The sequence below is a fragment of the Panthera leo genome, chromosome D4, assembly GCF_018350215.1.
Source record: "Panthera leo isolate Ple1 chromosome D4, P.leo_Ple1_pat1.1, whole genome shotgun sequence".
In the NCBI taxonomy this organism is placed as follows: Eukaryota; Metazoa; Chordata; class Mammalia; order Carnivora; family Felidae; genus Panthera; species Panthera leo.
In genome coordinates this window covers 31,561,664-31,583,907 of record NC_056691.1, presented here as the reverse complement: position 1 = coordinate 31,583,907, position 22,244 = coordinate 31,561,664, and the positions used below count along the sequence as shown (strand labels likewise).

Here is a 22,244-nt window from a genome sequence, read left to right as displayed (position 1 = left end):
GGCTTAATTGAGTAGACAGTTTAGTGTATGAGTCCCTGTTCAAGGGAATAAACCAGACTGGAGGCATAAATTTAGGGTTGTCAGGATATAGATTATATTTAAGCTATGAGACTGGTAGAAATCACCTAGAATGTGAGCATAGATAGAGAAAAAGAGAGACCGGGCCCTGGGGCATTCCAACATTTAGAGATGGTGGAGAGGAATAGGACTCAGCAGAAGAGACTGAGAAGGAATGTTCAGTAAGGTAGGATAACCAAGAGAAAGCGGGGTGTCTTGGAAGCCAGGTAAAGAAAATAATTTCAAAAAGGAGGGCTGTTTGTGATAGATTGAAAAAGATGAGGCCTGAGAATTAATTTTGAATTTGGCAACATGGAAATCATTGATGACCTTGATGAGCTGTGTTGGTAGAGTAGTGGGTAAAAGTCATAGAAGTCTGTTCAAGAGAATTAGGGGAGAGGAAGTTTTATCATAAAGTGGAGCAGATAAATAGGGCAGTAGCTGGAAGGACAAGTTGCAGTCAAGAGAAGGTGCTTTGGTTTTTTGTTGTTGTTTGTTTTAATTAATGGGGAAATAACTTTCTGTATACTGGTGAAAATGATCTAATAGGCAAAAATGGACTCAGGGAAAGGAAGAGACATTTGGTAGAATGATATTATTGGATAGATGAGAGAGGATGCATAAATGGAGGCATTAGCTTAAATAGGAAGACAGAATATGAGTACAAATGAAGGTCATAAGTGGCAGATGAGATAAGAGCATATGAAAGTTCTTGTCTGCTTCTATTTTCTTCTTCTTTTTTTAATGTTTGTTTATTTTTGAGAGACAGAGAGAGAGACAGACAGACCGTAAGCAGGGGAGGGGCAGAGAGAGAAGGAAACAGAATCCGAAGCAGGCTCCAGGGTCTGAGCTGTCAGTACAGAGCCCGACACAAGGCTTGAACTCACGAAGTCAGATGCTTAATGGACTGAGCCACTCAGGTGCCCCAGCTTCTATTTTCCCTGTAAATAAAATAAAACAAAACAGCTGAGACAAAGAAGAGGGCTGAGAAGGGAGGAATTTCATACAACCCCCATGAAGATATTTCTAAAAGGAGATTAATTTTACAATTATTCTATGTGCCACACATACTGTGAGGTAAGTACTATTATTATCCCCATTATACAAAAAAGTAAACTGATGCTAGAAAGTTTAAGGTGCTAGGTGCCTGGGTGGCTCAGTTGGTTAAGCATCTGACTCTTAATTTTGGCTCAGAGCATGATCTCACAGTCATGAGATTGAGCCCTGCATCAGGTTGTGTCTGAGCGAGGAGCCTGTTTAGGATTCTCTCTCTCTCCCACTCTCTCTGCCCCTCCCCCACTTGCACGCACTCATTTGCTCTCTTTCTTTCTTTCTCTTTCTCTCTCTCAAAATAAATAAATAAGCTTAAAATAAAAAGAAAGTTTAAGGAGCTTCCCCAAAGTCTCACAGCTATTAAGTGACAGAGGTGAGACTTAAGCTTCAGTATACTTAAATAAGAATTTGTAGTAAAAATAAATTGGAGAATATATGTTCAGATCTTTTTCAATGTTTATTTATTTATTTATTTTGAGAGTGAGAGAGAGAGAGAGAGAGCAGAGAGAACAGAGAGAGAGAGAGAATCCCAAGCAGGCTCTGCTGTCAGCACAGAGCTCGATGCAGGTCTCAAATCCCACAAACCTTGAGATCATGACCTGAGCCAAAATCAAGACTCGATGCTTAATGGACTGAGCCACCCAGGCACCCCCATTTCTTTTTTAAACAAAATGAAATAAGGTAAAGGTTAGTGGTAGAATAGAGAAATTCAGTTGAAAGCAAGAGGAATAATAGAGGATCTCTAAATTATGTGTCTTTGGAAATGTTTTCATCTCTCCATTGTTTTATGGAAACATAGCTATTATATTTTTATGTGAAAAGGATCTCTGAGAGATCACTTTTCAGCTTTCTCTGTTATGTTGTATATATGTTATATTATATATATATATAAAAGAGGTCCCAGTAGTTCATTTTTGCTTTTAATTCCCTTGCCTTTGGGGATGTATCGAGTAAGAGATTGCTACGGCTGAGGTCAGAGAGGTCTTTTCCTGCTTTCTCCTCTAGGGTTTTTGATGGTTTCCTGTCTCACATTCAGGTCCTTTATCCATTTTGAGTTTATTTTGGTGAATGGTGTGAGAAAGTGGTCTAGTTTCAACCTTCTGCATGTTACTGTCCAGTTCTCCCAGCACCATTTGTTAAAGAGACTGTCTTTTTTCCATTGGATGTACTTTCCTGCTTTGTCAAAGATGAGTTGGCCATACGTTTGTGGGTCTAGTTCTGGGGTTTCTATTCTATTCCATTGGTCTATGTGTCTGTTTTTGTGCCAATACCATGCTGTCTTGATGATGACAGCTTTGTAGTAGAGGCTAAAGTCTGAGATTGGATGCCTCCTGCTTTGGTCTTCTTCAAAATTATTTTGGCTATTCGGGGACTTTTGTGGTTCCATACAAATTTTAGGATTGCTTGTTCTAGCTTGAAGAAAAATACTGGTGCAATTTTATTGGGATTGCATTGCATGTATAGATAGCTTTGGGTAGTATTGACATTTTAATAATATTTATTCTTCCAATCCATGAGCACAGAATGTTTTTCCATTTCTTTATATCTTCTTCAATTTCCTTCATAACCTTTCTATAGTTTACAGCATACAGATCTTTTATATCTTTGGTTAGGTTTATTCCCAAGTATTTTATGCTTCTTGGTGCAATTGTGAATGGGATCAGTTTCTTTATTTGTCTTTCTGTTGCTTCATTATTAGTGTATAAGAATGCAACTGATTTCTGTACATTGATTTTGTATCTTGCAACTTTGCTGAATTCATGTATCAGTTCTAGCAGACTTTTGGTGGAGTCTGTCGGATTTTCCATGTATAATATCATGTCATCTGCAAAAAGTGAAAGCTTGACTTCATCTTTGCCAATTTTGATGCCTTTGATTTCCTCTTGTTGTCTGATTGCTGATGCTAGCACTTCCAACACTATGTTAAACAACAGCGGTGAGTGGACATCCCTGTCGTGTTCCTGATCTGAGGGAAAAAGCTCTCAGTTTTTCCCCATTGAGGATGATGTTCGCTGTGGGCTTTTCATAAATGGCTTTTATGATCTTTAAGTATATTCCTTTTACCCCGACTTTCTCGAGGGTTTTTATTAACAAAGGATGCTGAATTTTGTCAGATGCTTTTTCTGCATCGATTGACAGGATCATATGGTTCTTTTTCTTTTCTTTTCTTTTCTTTTCTTTTCTTTTCTTTTCTTTTCTTTTCTTTTATTAATGTGATGTATCACGTTGATTGATTTGCAAATGTTGAACCAGCCCTGCAGCCCAGGAATGAATCCCACTTGATCATGGTGAATAATTCTTTTTATAAGCTGTTGAATTCATTTTGCTAGTATCTTATTGAGAATTTTTTGCATCCATATTCATCAGGGATGTTGGCCTGTAGTTCTCTTTTTTTACTGGGTCTCTGTCTGGTTTAGGAATCAAAGTAATGCTGGCTTCATAGAATGAGTCTGGAAGTTTTCCTTCCCTTTCTATTTTTGGAACAGCTTGAGAAAGATAGGTATTATCTCTGCTTTAAATGTCTGGTAGAATTCCCCAGGGAAGCCATCTGGTCCTGGACTCTTATTTGTTGGGAGATTTTTTATAACTGATTGAATTTCTTCACTGGTTATGGGTCTTTTCAAGCTTTCTATTTCTTCCTGTTTGAGTTTTGGAAAGGTGTGGGTGTTTAGGAATGTGTCCATTTCTTCCAGGTTGTCCAGTTTGTTGGCATATAAGTTTTCATAGTATTTCCTGATAATTGCTTGTATCTCTGAGGGATTGGTTGTAATAATTCCATTTTCATTCATGATTTTCTCTATTTGGGTCATCTCCCTTTTCTTTTTGAGAAGCCTGGCTAGAGGTTTATCAGTTTTGTTTATTTTTTCAAAAAACCAACTCTTGGTTTCATTGATCTGCTCTACAGTTTTTTTACATTCTATGTTGTTCATTTCTGCTCTGATCTTTATTATTTCTCTTCTGCTGGGTTTGGGGTATCTTTGCTGTTCTGCTTCTATTTCCCTTAGGTGTGCTGTTAGATTTTATATTTGGGATTTTTCTTGTTTCTTTAGATGGGCCTGGATTGCAATGTATTTTCCTCTCAGGACTGCCTTTGCTGCATCCCAAAGCATTTGGATTGTTGTATTTTCATTTTTGTTTGTTTCCATATATTTTTTAATTTCTTCTCTAATTGCCTGGTTGACCCATTCATTCTTTAGTAGGGTGTTCTTTAACCTGCATGCTTTTGGAGGTTTTCCAGACTTTTTCTTGTGGTTGATTTCAAGCTTCATCGCATTGTGGTCTGAAAGTATGCATGGTATGATCTCCATTCTTGTATACTTATGAAGGGCTGTTTTGTGACCCAGTATGTGATCTATCTTGGAGAATGTTCCATGTGCACTCGAGAAGAAAGTATATTCTGTTGCTTTGGGATGCAGAGTTCTAAATATATCTGTCAAGTCCATCTGATCCAATGTATCATTCAGAGCCCTTGTTTCTTTATTGATCCTGTGTCTAGATGATCTGTCCAGTGTTGTAACTGGAGTATTAAAGTCCCCTGCAATTACCACATTCTTATCAATAAGGTTGCTTATATTTGTGATTAATTGTTTTATATATTTGGGAGCTCCCATATTCAGCACATAGACATTTATAATTATTAGCTCTTCCTGATGGATAGACCCTGTAATTATTATATAACGTTCTTCATCTCTTGTTACAGCCTTTAATTTAAAGTCTAGTTTGTCCAATAGAAGTATGGCCACTCCAGCTTTCTTTTGACTTCCAGTAGCATGATAGATAGTCCTCCATCCCCTCACTTTCAATCTGAAGGTGTCCTTAGGTCAAAAATGAGTCTCTTGTAGACAGCAAATAGATGGGCCTTGTTTTTTTTGTATCCATTCTGATAACCTATTTCTTTTGGTTGGTGCATTTAGTCCATTTACTTTCAGTGTTATAGAAAGATATGGGTTTGGAGTCATTGTGATGTCTGTAGGTTTTGTGCTTGTAGCGATATCTCTGGTATTTTGTCTCACAGGATCCCCCTTAGGATCTCTTGTAGGGCTGGTTTAGTGGTGACGAATTCCTTCAGTTTTTGTTTGTTTTGGGAAGACCTTTATCTCTCCTTCTATTCTAAATGACAGACTTACTGAATAAAGGATTCTCGGCTGCATTTTTTTTTTTTTTCTGTTCAGCACATTGAAGATTTCCTGCCATTCCTTTCTGGCCTGCCAAGTTTCAGTAGACAGATCTGTCACGAGTCTTATTGGTCTCCCTTTATATGTTAGAGCACGTTTATCCCTAACTGCTTTCAGAATTTTCTCTTTATCCTTGTATTTTGCCAGTTTCACTATGATATGTCGTGCAGAAGATCGATTCAAGTTACGTATGAAGGGAGTTCTCTGTGCCTCTTGGATTTCAATGCCTTTTTCCTTCCCCAGTTCAGGGAAGTTCTCAGCTATGATTTCTTCAAGTACACCTTCAGCACATTTCCCTCTCTCTTCCTCCTCTGGAATCCCAATTATGCATATATTATTTCGTTTAATTATGTCACTTAGTTCTCTAAGTCTCCCCTCATACTCCTGGAATTTTTTATCTCTCTTTTTCTCAGCTTCTTCTTTTTCCATAATTTTATCTTCTAAGTCACCTATTTCTCTCCTCTGCCTCTTCAATCCGAGCTGTGGTCGCCTCCCATTTTATTTTGCAGCTCATTTAGAGCATTTTTTAGCTCCTCCTGTTTCTTAGTCCCTTAATCTCCGTAGTAATAGATTCTCTGCTGTCCTCTATACTTTTTTCAAGCCCAGCAATTAATTTTATGACTATTATTTTAAATTCATTTTCTGCGATATTGCTTAAATCATTTTTGATCAGTTCGTTAACTGTCGCTACTTCCTGGAGTTTCTTTTGAGGGGAAGTCTTCTGTTTTGTCATTTTGGATAGTCCCTGCAGTGGTGGGGAACCGCAGGGCTCTTCCACTGTGTTGTCTGGAGTAACTTGTGTTGGTGGGCGGGCGCAGTCAGACCTGATGTCTGCCCCCAGCCCACCGATGGGGCCACAGTCAGACTGGTGTGTACCTTATCTTCTCTCCCAAGGGCAGGACTCACTTGGAGTGGTGTGGCCCGTGTCTGGGCTACTTGCACACTGCCAGGCTTGTGGTGCTGCTTCTATGGGATCTGACCTATTAGCGGGGGTGGATCCGCAAGGTGCACAGGGGCGGGAGGGGCGGGCATAGCTCGCTTTGCCTTCAGTGGTCCGCTTTGGGAGGGGTCCTGTGGCACCGGGAGCAAGGCAGACTCTTTGGAGGGATGGATCCGCAGAAGCACAGCGTTGGGTGTTTGCCCAGTGCAAGCAAGTTTGTGACGGGCACTGGTTCCCTTTGGGATTTTGGCTGGGGGATGGGCGAGGGAGATGGCGCTTCCCAGCGCCTTCCCGCCAAGATGAGCTCTGTCCTCCGGGGTTCAACAACTCTTCCTCCTGTTGTCCTTTAGCCCTCCCGTCTCCAAGCAGAGCTGTTGACTTATAAAATTCCAGATGTTAAGTCCCACTGGCTGTCAGAACACACTCCACCCGCGCCTCCGCTTTTGCAAGCCAGACTCTGGGGCTCTGCCTTGCCGGGTGTGCTGGCTGCCCCTCCACCGCCCTGGCTCCCTCCCGCCAGTCTGTGTAGCTCGCACTGCCTCTCTGCCCTTCCTACCCTCTTCCGTGGGCCTCTTGTCTACGCTTGGCTCCGGAGAGTCTGTTCTGCTAGTCTTCTGGCGGTTTTCTGGGTAAATTAAGCAGATATGGGTGGAATCTAGGTGATCATCAGGACACAGTGTGCCCAGTGTCCTCCTGCACCGCCATCTTCTGAAAAGTCCCTTCATTTGTTTTTTAGATTTCACATGTGAGTGTAATCTTACGGTATTTTTCTTTCTCTGACTTATTTCACTGGGCAAAATATCCTCTGGGTTCATCCATGTTATCGCAAATGGCAAGATCTCATCCTTTCTCATGGCTGCATAATGTTCCAGTGTGTGTGTGTGTGTATGTGTGTATGTGTGTGCATGTGTACACATAATATATACCATGTCTTCCTTATCTGTTTGTCTATCGATGGACATTTAGGTTGCTTCCAAAGCTTGGCTATTGTAAATAATGCTGCAGTGAACACAGGGGTGCTTATTTCCTTTATAGTGTTTTTGTTTTCTTTGGGCAAACACCCACTAATGGAATTATTGGATCATATGTTATTTCTATTTTTAATTTCTTTTTTTCAAAAATTGCCAGTGCTGACTATATTTTAAATCATCCTGGCAAGATATTGGGAAAAGTTTTCAATTAGCAATAATCATGCCTCAGATAAACCTCATTGGCTATGATACTGCCACTGTGCAAAGCTTCTATCTTTAAATTTTGATAAACCTTCATACTGTTTTCCACAGTATCTGCCCCAATTTACATTCCCACCAACAGTGTACAAGGGTTCCTTTTTCTCACCAACTCTTGTTACTTCTTAACTTTTTGATTTTAGCCATTCTTACAGGTGTAAGGTGATATCTCATTGTAGTTTTGATTTGTGTTTCTCTGATGATGTTGAGCATCTTTTCATATGTCTCTTGGCCATCTATATGGTCTTCTTTAGAGAAATGTCAGTTAAGGTCCTATGCCCATTTTTTAATCAGATTGTTTGCTTTTTGGTATTGAGTTGTAGAAGTTTTTTTTTTTTTTTATGTTTTGGTTAGTAACCCTTTATTGGATACATCATTTGCAAGTATCTTTTTCCTTTTATTAGGTTGCCTTTTTGTTTTATTGATTGTTTCCTTCACTGTGAAGAAGCTTTTTATTTTTGTTTAGTCCCAGTAGTTAATTTTTGCTTTTGTTTCCCTTGTTTTAGGAGACAAATCTAGAAAAATGTTGCCATGCTGATGTTAGAGAAATTACTGCCTGTGTCCTCTTCTAAGATTTTTATAGTTTCAGATCTCACATTTAGGTCTTGATCTATTTTGGGTTTATTTTTATGTGTGGTATTAGAAAGTGGTTCAGCTTCATTCTTTAAATTTTTTTTTTTAACATTTATTTATTTTTGAGAGAGCATGAGCAGGGGAGGGGCAGAGAGAGAGGAAGACACAGAATCTGAAGCAGGCTCCAGGCTCCAAGCTGTCAGCACAGAGCCCAACACGGGGCTCGAACTCACGAATCACGAGATCATGACCTAGGCCGAAGTCGGATACTTAACCCACTGATCCACCCAGGCGCCCCCAGTTTAATTCTTTTACATGTGGCTGTTCAGTTTTCCAAGCACCATTTATTGAAGAGACTTTTCCCCATTGTATATCTTGCCTTTTTTGTCATAAATTAGTTGACCATATAAGTATAGGTTTGTATCTGGGGTTTTTATTCTGTTCCCTTGATGTGTGTATCTGTTTTTGTGTCAGTACCGTACTATTTTTTTTAATGTTTATTTATTTGTGAGAGAAAGACAGAGTGCGAGCAAGGGAGGGGCAGAGAGAGAGGGAGATAAAGAATCCGAAGCAGTCTCCAGGCTCTGAGCTGTCAGCACAGAGCCCGACATGGGGCTCAAACCCACGATCTATGAGATCATGACCTGAGCCAAAGTTTGACGCTTAACCCACCGAGCCACCCCTGTGCCCCATTACCCTACTGTTTTGATTACTTCAGCTTTGTAGTATATCTTGAAATCTGGAATTGTGATTCCTATAGCTTTGTTTTTGTTTCTCAAGATTGTTTTGGCAATTCGGGGTCTTTGTAGTTCTGTACATATTTTAGTACTGTTTCCCCTAGCTTTGTGAAAAATGCTGTTGGTATTTTGATAGTGATTGTCTTGGAATCTGTAGATTGCTTTGGGCTTTATGAACATTTAATAATATTCTCCCAATCCATGAGCATGGAATATTTTTCTAGTTGTGTCATCTTCAATTTCTTTCATCAGTGTTTTAAAGTTTTTAGAGTACATGTCTTTCACCTCTTTGGTTAAGCCTATTCCTAGATATTTCATTCTTTTTGATGCAATTGTAAAAGGAATTGTTTTCTTAATTTCTCCTTATGCTATTTTGTTATTAATATATAGAAATACTATCAATTTCTGGGTATTCATTTTGTATCCTACAACTTTACTTCATTCATTTGCTGGTAAAGTGTTTAGGATTTGATTAACTTTTTTAAATGGCATTTTTTACTATATTATAATCAGTAATTATGAAAATATTTCAAATCTATTTTTGTCCATGCAGCTAGAAAAAAAAAATTTACCTTTCTCTCATTTAATAGGTCTAATAGCATTTAAAAAGACAAATTGGTGGTATATTCAAACACTGTATTCTGAAGTTATAAATATAATCCTTTCTGGTTTCTTATGCCTACCCCCTGGGTTTTCTCTTCTTTAATGATACTTGTTGGTAAGACTGAACCAAGCATCTTAGACACACTTGAGATTAAAACATAGCTTTTAGCGACTTAATTGAAAATATTTCAAAATAAAGTTTAAATTATTAACAGTTAGTTTAGCTTCCAAGAGTTTAAGATGTATGTGTTGTTTGTTGGGCATTTTATTTCAGGAGCCGCCTAAAGAAAGACTACGATGATTTCAGAAGACAGCCTGATCATGATAAATTTACTAGAGAACTGTGGACTACTGAAGAAGGTGAAGGAGATCCTGGAAAAGAATCTCCTAAAGTAGAAATTAGTAAGTCTGTAGAGGTGACAGAACCTTTGGATATCCTGGAGAAAGATAACTTTGATTCAGGTAAGTATTAAAACTTTCTTTAAATCAACACTAAAACCACAAAGAGAAGTTTTACTATCTTTTGTGGAGATAAAGGTTAATCTGGTTAATGATGTGTATTAATTAGGAAAATCTGCCATGTTTTGAAGGTGTCCTGTGTCCTTGTAAAGGTTCCTTGGAATCATTACATTTCTAGGAGTTTCTGGAGCCAGTGCCTGCCTCCAAACTGTAGGCATGTCTTTGCTCATTATAGACCACACATCTTTAATATACAATCCCTCTAAAATAAGTTCATCATCTTCTTTTTATTGTTACTATTTTTGAAGCACTGTTTTTGATTGATTTAAATGGAATTTGACAAGTCCCTAATCTGGGAAGATTTTTTATGAGGAATGACCAAGGTTGATGGCCTAATGAGACCCCAGAGTGGACATATCATCATAAGGGGGCTAAATTAGATTATCTATAATTCATTTCAGTTTATCAGATTATATTATTCTTAAAATTCTTAAAATAAGTTCATCATCTTCTTTTTATTGTTACTATTTTTGAAGCACTGTTTTTGATTTGATTTAAATGGAATTTGACAAGTCCCTAATCTGGGAAGATTTTTTATGAGGAATGACCAAGGTTGATGGCCTAATGAGACCCCAGAGTGGACATATCATCATAAGGGGGCTAAATTAGATTATCTATAATTCATTTCAGTTTATCAGATTATATTATTCTTTAAATCTAGTTAAATAACTTTCTTTAGTTATATAACAGGTTAGTGTGAAAATTTGTGGTTAGTAATTTTTTAACCTGTTGTTTTTCATGTCCTTGGTGACTTGAAAAAGAGTAGCTTCTCATCAACCCAGTTTGACTGATATGAACATAATTTTTTTACTGTAGGAATAATTAACCCCAGAAACTCCTTTAGAGTCTCTGAAAATTAGAATGGAGAACTATCTCTCTTTGATTTCATGATTTCCTTATCTAGAAGAAAAGAACTAGACTGTATTCCTTTTCAGATCTAAATTCTGAGCTCTAATTGCTGGCCTGAGTATCTCTTTAAGAGATGTAAATTTTCCTTTGTGTTTGTATTGCAGCAGACTTAGCAGAGTTTGAACAAAAAAAAACTCTGTCATTAATACATAGTTGGGAATGGGTTGTGCTATCAAGATTGCCATGTCAAAGATCACCTTACCTTAATTTTCCAATCAGGGTGCTGAGACTTTGAAATCACCCTGTAGTAGATTTCTTAATAAAGTTCCAGTTCAAAGATTGACTTGCTTTTTTATAATTGGTCTTATTATTGCTATTCAGTTGCTGTTTTATTTAAACACAGTGTTTGCTTTTATAATTTTCAGATGACATGAAACTGTCTGAAATAGATTTTCCTATGGCCAGAAGCAAGTTGTTGAAAAAGGAATTGCCTTCTAAAGATATTGCAAAGATACTGCCTAAAACACTTAAACGACAGTCAAAACAAACTAATTATGTGGATGATAGCACAAAAGATCTTTCCCCAAGGAAGAAAGCAAAGTTAAGCACAAATGAGACAACAGTTGAGAATGCAGAAGGTGAGGTGCAGATTGACTATTTGAATGAATTCAAGCATACAGAGCCACTGTTTCCAGAGTCGTTTGCCTCAGTGGATTCAACACCAGTATCTATTCTCCAGAAAGGGACCAAACCTATTCAGGCCTTGCTTGCAAAGAATATTGGGAACAAAGTGACCTTAACAAATCAACTGCCCCCTTCCACAGGTAGAACTGCTCCTGCTTTGGAAAAACCAGTTATATCTCCTCCAGAAGCAAGTCCTATAAAGCCAGCATTGACCTGCCACACCAGTACAAAAGGTCCTTTACAAATGGTATACAAAGTGCCCTGTGGCCAGTGGTTGCCCATAGATCTCCATAACAGCTCTGTAAAGATTCAGATGCAACCTGTGCTAGATTCTAAAACAGGAGAAAAAATCATGCAACAGGTTCTCATTCTGCCTAAGAATTTTGTGATTCAGCACAAGGAAGGGAAAGCAGTTGCAAAAGAAGTACCGCCACTTCAACAGAAAAGTACAGAACAACCTTGTTCATCTTTCCTACAGACAACAAATGTAAACTCTTCTTTAGCATCAGTTCTTGTCAGCTCAGCAGGAACTGTTTCTACCCAGCTACCTAATATACTTTTCAATAGGACAATTACACCTTTGTCAAATAGTGATAGGCCACAACCTTTGTCACCTGTAACCTCCATAAGTAATTTATTAACACCACCAGTTAAGACTAGCCAGAGTGAGTCAGGAAAAGTCAAGAATGCAGTTTCAGCAGCCACATTTTCCCAGCCCATTGTTTCATCCACCATTTCCTCAACAGTTCAGCCTCTGTTTTCAGCAACAACACTAAGTGGATCTACAAATCCTGGTAGTTCCCTCAACTCTTTTGCACAACAAACTCCTGATTCTTCTGAAGTAAAGCAAGAACTGAAAACTGTGTGTATAAGAGATTCACAATCAATTCTTGTTAGGACACGAGGTGGGAACACTGGAGTTGTAAAAGTACAGACCAGTCCAGATCAAAATTCACCCAATAGCTTATCTTCAAGTTCAGTTTTCACTTTTGCTCCTCAGCTTCAGGCATTTCTGGTACCCAAATCAACAACTTCATCATCCTCTGTTTTTTCACCCTCAGTTGGAGTGACTACTACATCTAGTCTCCCATCTTTTAGCCAAACATCAACTTCTGATTCCATTCCGTCTGGCTTTAATCCATCAGTGGGAAAGAATCTCAAGCTTACATTAGGCCAGTCTTCCTGCGGTGGTAATTTGGGCCACATGATAGATAAAGCTTCACATATGCCGCCTTCTCCCTTAAAGTCCTCTCTTTCTTCTGGCACTCTACTATCATCAACAGCAAATAATTCAGTAAATGTAATTAGTATATCAACAGGAAATTTTGGACAAACCAGTACGAATGTTATTCATACTCCAAATAAACAACAGGGAGATTATTTCACAAAAAGTTTCCCTGTTACAAGATCAGAAGCAACAGCAGCAACAAATGGCGATGTGATCAGTGCAACTGCAGTTCACAAACTTATGCTGGTGTCAGCTCCATCTGTTCTTTCTTCTAGCAGTGGAACTGCAATTAATGTGACACCTGCACCAACATCTACGGGTGTTTCTGCCCAGAAATTAGTTTTTATTAATGCTCCAATTCCCAGTGGCACTTCAACTCCAACTATTGTGGCAGAACCATTAAAACAAACTCTTTCTCCCCCCTTGAGTAAAACATATGTTAAGACTCCAGAACAACCCCAGATAGTACTAATTCCATCAACAGTGGGAGCACCAATAAAAATAAATTCATCACCAACTGTATCTCAGATAAAAGATGTGAAAATTGGACTAAACATAGGTCAAGCAATTGTAAACACTTCAGGCAGTGTGCCACCTATACCATCAATTAACATATTGCAAAATGTAACCCCAAAAGGAGAAGAAAAAAGTACCAAGGGCTATGTTTTGCCATTGTCAACAAGTAGTAATTCAATTCCAGTAAGCTCAAGTTTTGTGAGTCAAAATATTACTCCTCTTAATGAATCAATGGTTTCTGCAACAAGAGCAGTAAACATGTTTTCAGTAACAGGAGCAAACGTGTCTTTGGGTTCTCTTTCAGTGACCTCAGCCTCTGCTTCCGTTGGGACACGACCTCCTGTTTTAGTCAGTGGAAATGATACCTCTTCAAGAATTATGCCTATTTTGTCAAATAGACTTTGCACGTCAAATCTCGGAAACACTGTGGCTATATCAACTGTGAAAACAGGACATCTTGCATCATCTGTTCTGATTTCAACTACACAACCAACAGTGTCTCCTAAATGTTTAACATCAGCTTTGCAGATCCCTGTTACTGTTGCCTTACCTACACCTGTGACTGTATCCCCTAAAATAATCAACACAGTTCCACAAGTGGCAACTGTACCAGGAGCCACATGTTCTATATCTCTTTCTAAAAGACAATCTCGGACTTCTGTCCAGATTCAGTCACCAGGGATTTTAACTACAGTGCCAACAAATATAAACACAAATAAACCTCAAACTGAATTGCCATCCCTTTCACAAAGTCTAGGTAAAGTAATTAATATTTCCAATTTTGCTTCTCTGCCAAACCAGCAAATGTCCTCTGCTTTAGTAAAATCAACCTCAAGTTACAGTTCTGCTCCTGGTGGCTCTGCCATTCACACTGCTACAGCACCATCAAATGTGAATAGTGTGATAGGGGGTCAGTTCAGTGAACCTTATATTCAGCAAAAAATAGTCATCAACACCAGTACACCTTTGGCACCTGGTACTCAGATCATGATTAATGGAACCCGGTTTATTGTCCCACCACAAGGTCTTGGAGCTGGTAGCCATGTTCTTCTTATATCTACTAATCCAAAATATGGACCTCCCTTAGTTCTTAACAGTGGCCAAGGCCTTCCGGCTTTATCAGTAGATAACCCTGCCCAGATCACACTAGCATCAAATAATTCTTTAAGTGGGCAACCTGTGAAGCATTCTCTAAGAAGTTCTACAAAAATTATAAACTCTCTTGGGAATGTCAGTCCTCTACCCACAGTACATACAACATCACAGATCATAAACACAACTGCTAAAGTGTCTGTTCCACTTCCCGCACCAACAGTGTCATTGGCTTCAGTAATTAAGTCTCCTCCAGCTACTCTTTTGGCTAAGACATCTTTGGTTTCTGCCATTTGTTCTACTAATCCTCCACTGCCAAGTAGCACATCAGTATTTCATCTGGACACATCAGTCAAAAAATTGTTGGTTAGCCCAGAAGGAGCCATTTTGAATACCATAAATCCTCCAGCATCTAAGGTTTCTTCTCTCTCCTCCTCTCTCTCTCAAATTGTTGTATCTGCTAGTCGAAATCCTGCCTCTGTCTTCCCCGCTTTTCACTCATCTGACTTAGAGAAGCCCAACACAGCTGCATCCTGAATTTAGACTAAATGAGCCAGTTTTTAAATAATGGGGCATTGTTTTGACTCCCATAAAAATTTTAACTTTATTATACTGTTGAAAACATACTATACATAGTTCTGTGTGTTTTAATGTATCTTTTCATTAGCTTGCAACAAGGCTTTGTTTCCTTTGGGAGAAAAAGATCTGTTCCATTTAACTCATTGGTATGAGTATGTTTTCCAAAGTTGTTTAAAATAGACAGAATCTACCTGTCTGTATTGCATAGATTGGACAAAGTCAAGTTTCACTAGTTCGTAGTAGGCTAGCTCTTTGCACACTTGAATTGACATGTTTCTTCTTGAACTTGGACTATGGCAGTGTGTATCAACAATATTGTATTCTGTGTCATTAGTGAAATCTTGTTTTTGTTTTCTGTAAAAATATAAATAAATGTATGTATGTGTGTGTGTGTGTGTATACACACACACACACACATATTTATGCATTGTGAAAATGCAGTCCATGTTGTAAAATTGTACATATTCCTAAATCCCTAACAACCTGTACTAAACTATATGTACAAAGAACTATGCTGTCTTATTTATGTTTTGTTTACATAATGTATAGTTTTTTAAATATTTTAGTAATTTTGGACCAGTGAACTGTTAGCAACAATGCAGAAGAATCTGCATGTAATAAACTGAGTTGCTGTATTTCTTTGTTTGAATACCATTTTTAAACTGCGTTCTTGTTCCATTGAAAGAATTGTTCCATTGAAAGAACTGCGTTCTTGTTCCATTGAAAGGAATTAAGGGTGGGAAATTTGAATTAATGGCTAGCATTTGTACAAGGTTTTACAGTTTACAAATTTTACTTCATATATCTTACTTACTTTTCACAGTAGTCTTGAAAGATTAAGTGATGTTGTCCGAGGTCATCCAGCAAGTGGGTGGTAGACCTGAGCCATTAGTTGAACCTGATGCTTTAAATTTCCATGATTGTACATTACTTCTATTATAAAATTTCACTTTGGATTTCATTGTTTTAAGTTTTTTGTCTTATTTCACCAACAAATTCCCCATTGATTAAGTAATCTTTCAGGCCAATGTGTTTGGTCTGTGTTTATGCACCTCAGATATGCTTTGTTAATTTTTTATTTTCAAATTTAGATTCACAAGAAGTTGTGATGGTAGTATGGAGAGGTCTTATGTACCCTATATATAGCTTCCCTCCTGATATGTCTGTTTTTATATTGAGGTATTATTTCATAGTTGACTGATTTTCCAAAATGATAAAACATAAGAATTTTCCTTTTTTTAATTTAGAATAACAAATGAATTTGAACACTTCCAATTATTTATAAGCATTCTTTGTTTTTGTTTGCTGTTTTTTCAATCACAGAGCAGTCACTTATATTCTGTTGTAAAACAAGTGATTTTTATGGGGCAGCTTCTTCTCAGGGTTTGACTTTGTGGTATTTCAGAATATGCCTCATTTTAAATAAAAGATAGATTTTATTATCACAATGAACACTGAGTAGTGTATAGAATTGTTAAATCACTATACTGTGCACTCAAAACTAATATAACACTGCATATTTACTGGAATTAAAATTTTTTAAAGTCTGGGAAAAAAGACACAGCATAAGGAATACACAAAAAAAATGTATAATTGCTTAGTCATAAATAAATAAATATCTTTTTAAGAAGGCAAAGCATGAAAAGTCAAAAAAAGATAGATTTTATATTTATTGGATCTTTATCCATTATCTAAGATAGTGATTGTATATTCATCCAGATTATGTTTATAATGACGTTAAACATCACATGGAGTTGTAGTCTAGGGTTAAAAATGATGGGGAAGAGTAGGCCTGAAGACTTCCTTTGAAACTACACTGAAATGTATTAGTTATCAAAGTGGAAGGGGTGTGAGGATGTTCCTGGAAAGTTGCTAAAGGCTCTCAAAAATCTATACTTATGTTCTAAAACAGTGCCTTTGCCAGTCATGTCTATGTTCTCCTCTGTAGTCACTGCCCCTCTTTCCCTTTCAGTTTAGAAAGACCTTGGATTTCAAGGGAATGTGGGTGATATTTGGGAATGCAATTGCATTGTGCATAGGTGTGCTCAATAAATAAATGTACTTACATACTCAACTTTTAAAGCAAAACAACCAGAAATTATTCATCTTTTCCCTTTAAAGAATTCTCCAAGCCATTTCTAGAAACTAATTTACTGAATTACCTATGGCCCAACTTTAATCCCAGTGAAGGACCTAAACTAATTATTAACCACAATTCTTTTCTAACTCCTAAATCCAAAATCCTAATATGACCTTTGAAACTCTGTGTGATCTGGTGAACCTTTTAGAGTGAAACCCCAGCCCCTGACCCTGCCATCCCCTTGGGGATTAAAAGGGGCCTCAATCTATTGCTGCTTACCTCACCAGCTTCTTTTCAACCTATTCCCTTGCTTATTGCACTCTAGTTTTCTTTTAGTTTCTAGAAAGTTCAAGGCATTCCTAGAAGTTCTCTTTGACTTAATGTTTCATTACATATTCCCATTACATATTACATAACTCCCTCTCCTTACTTCATCCTAGCCAGCATCATGATATTGTAGTCATTCATAGATTGAGAAGGGCATAGTACTACACTACTGTAATGAGATTTGTATGCAATTATTGAAAGTCTGTCTTCCTTTTTAAAGAGAGACCTTCATAAAGAGAGACCTTGTCAGTCATCATTGTCACCTCAGTAACTCGCACCCAGTAGACATTCAATATGTTTGTTGAATAAATCAGTGAGAAATGTAGGTAGCTTCTTAATATAACCAAAAGCCAAATTCTTTTTCTTTTGTTTCCAGCTTGGTAGATCATGTGGATTTCTGGGATCTTGGCCAACCAAAGAGTACAAAGTCAAATTCCTCAGTTCTTTGTAATCAGTGTTATCGTTAAGTATTCTTCAACACTGTTTATAAAGGCATTCATGTAAAGGAAGAAAAGTCACTACAATGCTACCTGAAAACTTCATGGTACTAAAACAGTATGTTTCCACACATAGTATAGAAATAGGACATTTGAATATATTCAGCATCATTTTCAATGCTAAGCTAAAACATGGGGAAATAACATGTCTTTCTGATATGTTAGCTCTTTCCTCTCATTTCCTATATGGTTTTTCCTCAAAAAAAAAAAAAATCAATTCTTTGTGAATAGTAAAAACAAAATTATATATAAAATACTAAGGGACTCTTTAGATTCCTGCTTCCATTTCAAGCCTCCAATTTAATTTAGTTTATTTTTTTAATTTACATCCAAGTTAACATATAGTACAACAACGATTTCAGGAGTAGATTCCTTAATGCCCCTTACCCATTTACCCATCCCCCCTCCCATACTCCTCCAGTAACCCTCTGTTTGTTCTCCATATTTAAGAGTCTCGTGTTTTGTCCCCCTCCCTGTTTTTATATTATTTTTGCTTCCCTTCCCTTATGTTCATCTGTTTTGTCTCTTAAAGTCCTCATATGAGTAAAGTCATGATTTTTGTCTGTCTCTAATTTCACTTAGCATAGTAACCCTTTAGTTCCATTCACGTAATTGCAAATGGCAAGATTTCGTTCTTTTTCATTGCTGAGTAATACTCCATTGTATATATATACCACATCTTCTTTATCCCTCCATCTGTTGATGGACATTTGGGCTCTTTCCAAACTTTGGCTATTGTTGATAGCTCTGCTATAAACATTGGGGTGCAAGTGCCCCTTCGAAACATACCTGTATCCCATTGGTAAATGCCTAGTAGTGCAATTGCTGGGTCTAAGGTGGTTCTATTTTTAATTTTTTGAGGAACCTCCATACTGTTTTCCAGAGTGGCTGTACCAGCTTGCATTCCCACCAACAATGCAAAAGAGATCCTCTTTCTCCACATCCTCACCAACATCTGTTGTTGCCTGAGTTGTTAATGTTAGCCATTCCGACAGGTGTGAGATGGTATCTCACTGTGGTTTTGATTTGTATTTCCCTGATGATGAGTGATGTGGAGCATTTTTTCATGTGTCAGTTGGCCATCTGGATGTCTTCTTTGGAGAAGTGTCTATTCATGTCTTTTGCCCATTTCTTCACTGGATTGTTTGTTTTTTGGGTGTTGAGTTTGATAAGTTCTTTATAGATTTTGAGTATTAACCCTTTATCTGATATGTCATTTGCAAATGTCTTCTCCCATTCTGTCAGTTGCCTTTTAGTGTTGCTGATTGTTTCGATCGCTGTGCAGAAACTTTTTATTTTGATGAGGTCCCAGTAATTCATTTTTGCACTTGTTTCCCTTGCCTCCAGAGAGTAAGTTGTTGAGTAAGAAGTTGCTGTGGCAAGGTCAAAGACGTTTTTGCCTGCTTTCTCCTTGAGGATTTTGATGGCTTCCTGTCTTACATTTGGTCTTTCATCCATTTTGAGTTTATTTTTGTGTATGGTGTAAGAAAGTGGTCCAGGTTCATTCTTCTGCATGTCGCTGTCCAGTTTTCCCAGCACCACTTGCTGAAGAGACCATCTTTATTCCACTGGATATTCTTTCCTACTTTGTCAAAGATTAGTTGGCCATACGTTTGTGGGTACATTTCTGTGTTCTCTATTCTGTTCCATTGATCTGAGTGTTTCTGTTCCAGTATCCTACTGTCTTGATGATTACAGCTTTGTAATACAGCTTGAAGTCCAGGCTTGTGTTGCCTCCTGCTTTGGTTTTCTTTTTCAAGATTGCTTTGGCTATTCAGGGTCTTTTCTGGTTCCATACAAATTTTAAGATTATTTGTTCTAGCTCTGTGAAGAATGCTGGTGTTATTTTGGTAGGGATTGTATTGAATATGTAGATTGCTTTGGGTAGTATTGACATCTTAACAATATTTGTTCTTCCTAACCAGGAACATGGAATCTTTTTCCATTTTTTTTTTTTTTTGTGTCTTCTTCAATTTTTTTCATAAGCTTTCTATAGTTTTCAATATATAGATTTTTCACCTCTTTGGTTAGATTTATTCCTAGGTATTTTATGATTTTTGGTGCAATTGTAAATGGGATCAATTTCTTGATTTCTCTGTTGCTTCATTGTTGGTGTATAGGAATGCAACCGATTTCTGTGCATTGATTTTATATCCTGCAACTTTACTGAATTCATGGATCAGTTCTAGCAGTTTTTTTGGTGGAATCTTTTGGGTTTTCCATATAAAGTATCACGTCATCTGCGAAGCGTGAAGGTTTGACCTCCTTCTGGCCAATTTGGATGCCTTTTATTTCTTTGTGTTGTCTGATTGCTGAGGCTAAGACTTCCAATACTATGTTGAATAACAGTGGCGAGAGTAGACATCCCTATCTTGTTCCTAACCTTACAGGGAAAGCTCTCAGTTTTTCCCCGTTGAGGATGGTATTAGCGTAGGGTCTTTCATATATGGCTTTTATGATCTCAAGGTATGATCCTTCTATCCCCATTTTCTTGAGGGTTTTTATGAAGAAAGGATGCTGTATTTTGTCAAATGCTTTCTGCTTTCTCTGCATCTATTGAGAGGATCATGTGGTTCTTATCCTTTCTTTTATTGATGTGATGAATCACATTGATTGTTTTGTGGATATTGAACCAGCCCTGCATCCCAGGTTTAAATCCCACTTGGTTGTGGTGAACAGTTTTTTTAATGTATTGTTGGATCCGGTTGGCTAATATCTTGTTGAGGATTTTTGCATCCACGTTCATCAGGGAAATTGGTCTATAGTTCTCCTTTTTTAGTGGAGTCTTTTTCTGGTTTTGGAATCAAGGTAATGCTGGCTTCATAGAGTTTAGAAGTTTTCCTTTCAAGCCTACAATTTTATTGGTGCATTTAATAATTAATTGACTTCAATAGTTTTATAATTAAAGCAGTGATAGTAATATGTACACTTAGATAAGTGAAAATTTTTGCTTCCCCCAGTATATCATTGACAGTGAATTTAGAAATCTTTGATATTAAAAGCTTGAGAATGTAGCAAATTCTGAAAGTGATCTAAGAAATTTGATGAACTATCCAAGTTACAGTGTATTATAACATAGAGATGATAACAAATTACCTTAAGTCACTCTAAAAGTTGTTTTGCTATTATCTGAGCCTGAAGCCTGATTGTTGCTATAATGTTTTCCACTGTCTCAGGTATTTTTACTTATTTATTGAATAAGTATTTATTATGCATGCCATTACCAAGAAAGTTGAAGGGCATGGCACAGTTCAGGTTCTTATAGTTTAACATGGGGACAAAATCTGAGTGTGAGAAAATTCTATGGTTAAGTAATATATAAAGAAGTATTAAAGAAATGCATGCTTTTATGTGTGTAATCCTCAATATCATTCTTAAAGTAATTATCAAGGTAAATGGAAAGCATGATTGTCAACAAGCTTTAAATTCAAAGAGGTGTAAATTAATTCTACACATTTTTTGAGAACTGTATAATACAGAAGATGTAGGATCAACATAGATGAATAAGATCACATCCCTGTCCTCAACACACACACACACACACACACACACACACACACAACAACAACAACAACAACAACAACAACAGAATGTAACAATAAGTTAAAAGTAAATATCAGAGGAATAAAGAACTCTTAGGAATTTAGTGGTAAGGTGCCAGAGGTTTCATATAAGAGGTGGAATTTGTGCTGGGACTGAAAGTATATTTAGAACTGGACTTGGAAAGAGTCTTTAAAAAGCACAGGTAAATTAACAGTACTATATTGCACATTTGAAAGTTGCTAAGAGTAGATCAAAAGTTCTCATCACAAGAAAAATTATCACTGGTGATAGATGTTAACTAGATTTAATGTGATAGTTCTACAATATATATACATAAATCATGTACACCAAAATGAATACAATATTATATGTCAATTATATCTCAGTTTTCTTTAAAAAAAAGCACAAGGAGCATTTAGGGAATAGCAGTTGAGTTTGAATAGAATATTATGGGTTGGGGGGGCTGATGAGGAATGACTAAAAAATAGGTAGGGGTGACAAAGGACTGAAAAATATTCTGAAAGTCATTGGGATGGTACTGAAGCTTTTGAGGCAAAGGTATTAACATTCACATGTAAGATGAAGATCAGTTAATTTACCTTGCAGCGTTGCTGTGAAGATTACATGTAATAATTTATGTAACACACTTGGCCCAAAGTCTGCCACAAAGTAAACGTTTAATAAATAGTAGCTGCTATCATTTACCTGACTAGAGACATGCCAATTAGGAAGTTACTAGGTAAGTCAAGAAAGTAGTATGAAGACCTTTTATCTGGCAGTGATGGTAGCTTGCAACAGAGAAGTGAGAAAAAGAGAAACTACAGGTTTCTGACCATTTGCAAAAGTTCACATCATGCTACTTTACTTTTACAAAAGACCTGCATTAGTACCTGTTTTCCCTAACCAAAAGAAGTCCAAAGAGGATTTTCACTTTTACAAAAAAAAAAAAAAAAAAAAAAAAAA

General features: G+C 37.2%; 1 protein-coding gene and 1 non-coding gene across 3 annotated transcripts in view; one reads left to right on the top strand and one right to left on the bottom strand.

The window, feature by feature from the left end:
- The window catches only part of KIAA2026 (KIAA2026 ortholog), a 130,912-nt gene extending 114,595 nt beyond the window's left edge, over positions 1-16,317 (top strand). For both annotated transcript variants that reach the window (XM_042913626.1, XM_042913625.1), the window contains 2 exons: positions 9,642-9,829; positions 11,161-16,317. In XM_042913626.1, the coding sequence (XP_042769560.1) occupies positions 9,642-9,829; positions 11,161-14,792 (3,820 nt within the window). In that variant the 3' untranslated portion in view covers positions 14,793-16,317. The remainder of the gene's footprint in view (positions 1-9,641; positions 9,830-11,160) is intronic.
- Positions 7,327-7,465, bottom strand: LOC122205758. The gene has a single exon (XR_006196249.1). It is a non-coding gene; the product is annotated as a U4 spliceosomal RNA (small nuclear RNA).
- Positions 16,318-22,244: the final 5,927 nt, after the last annotated feature.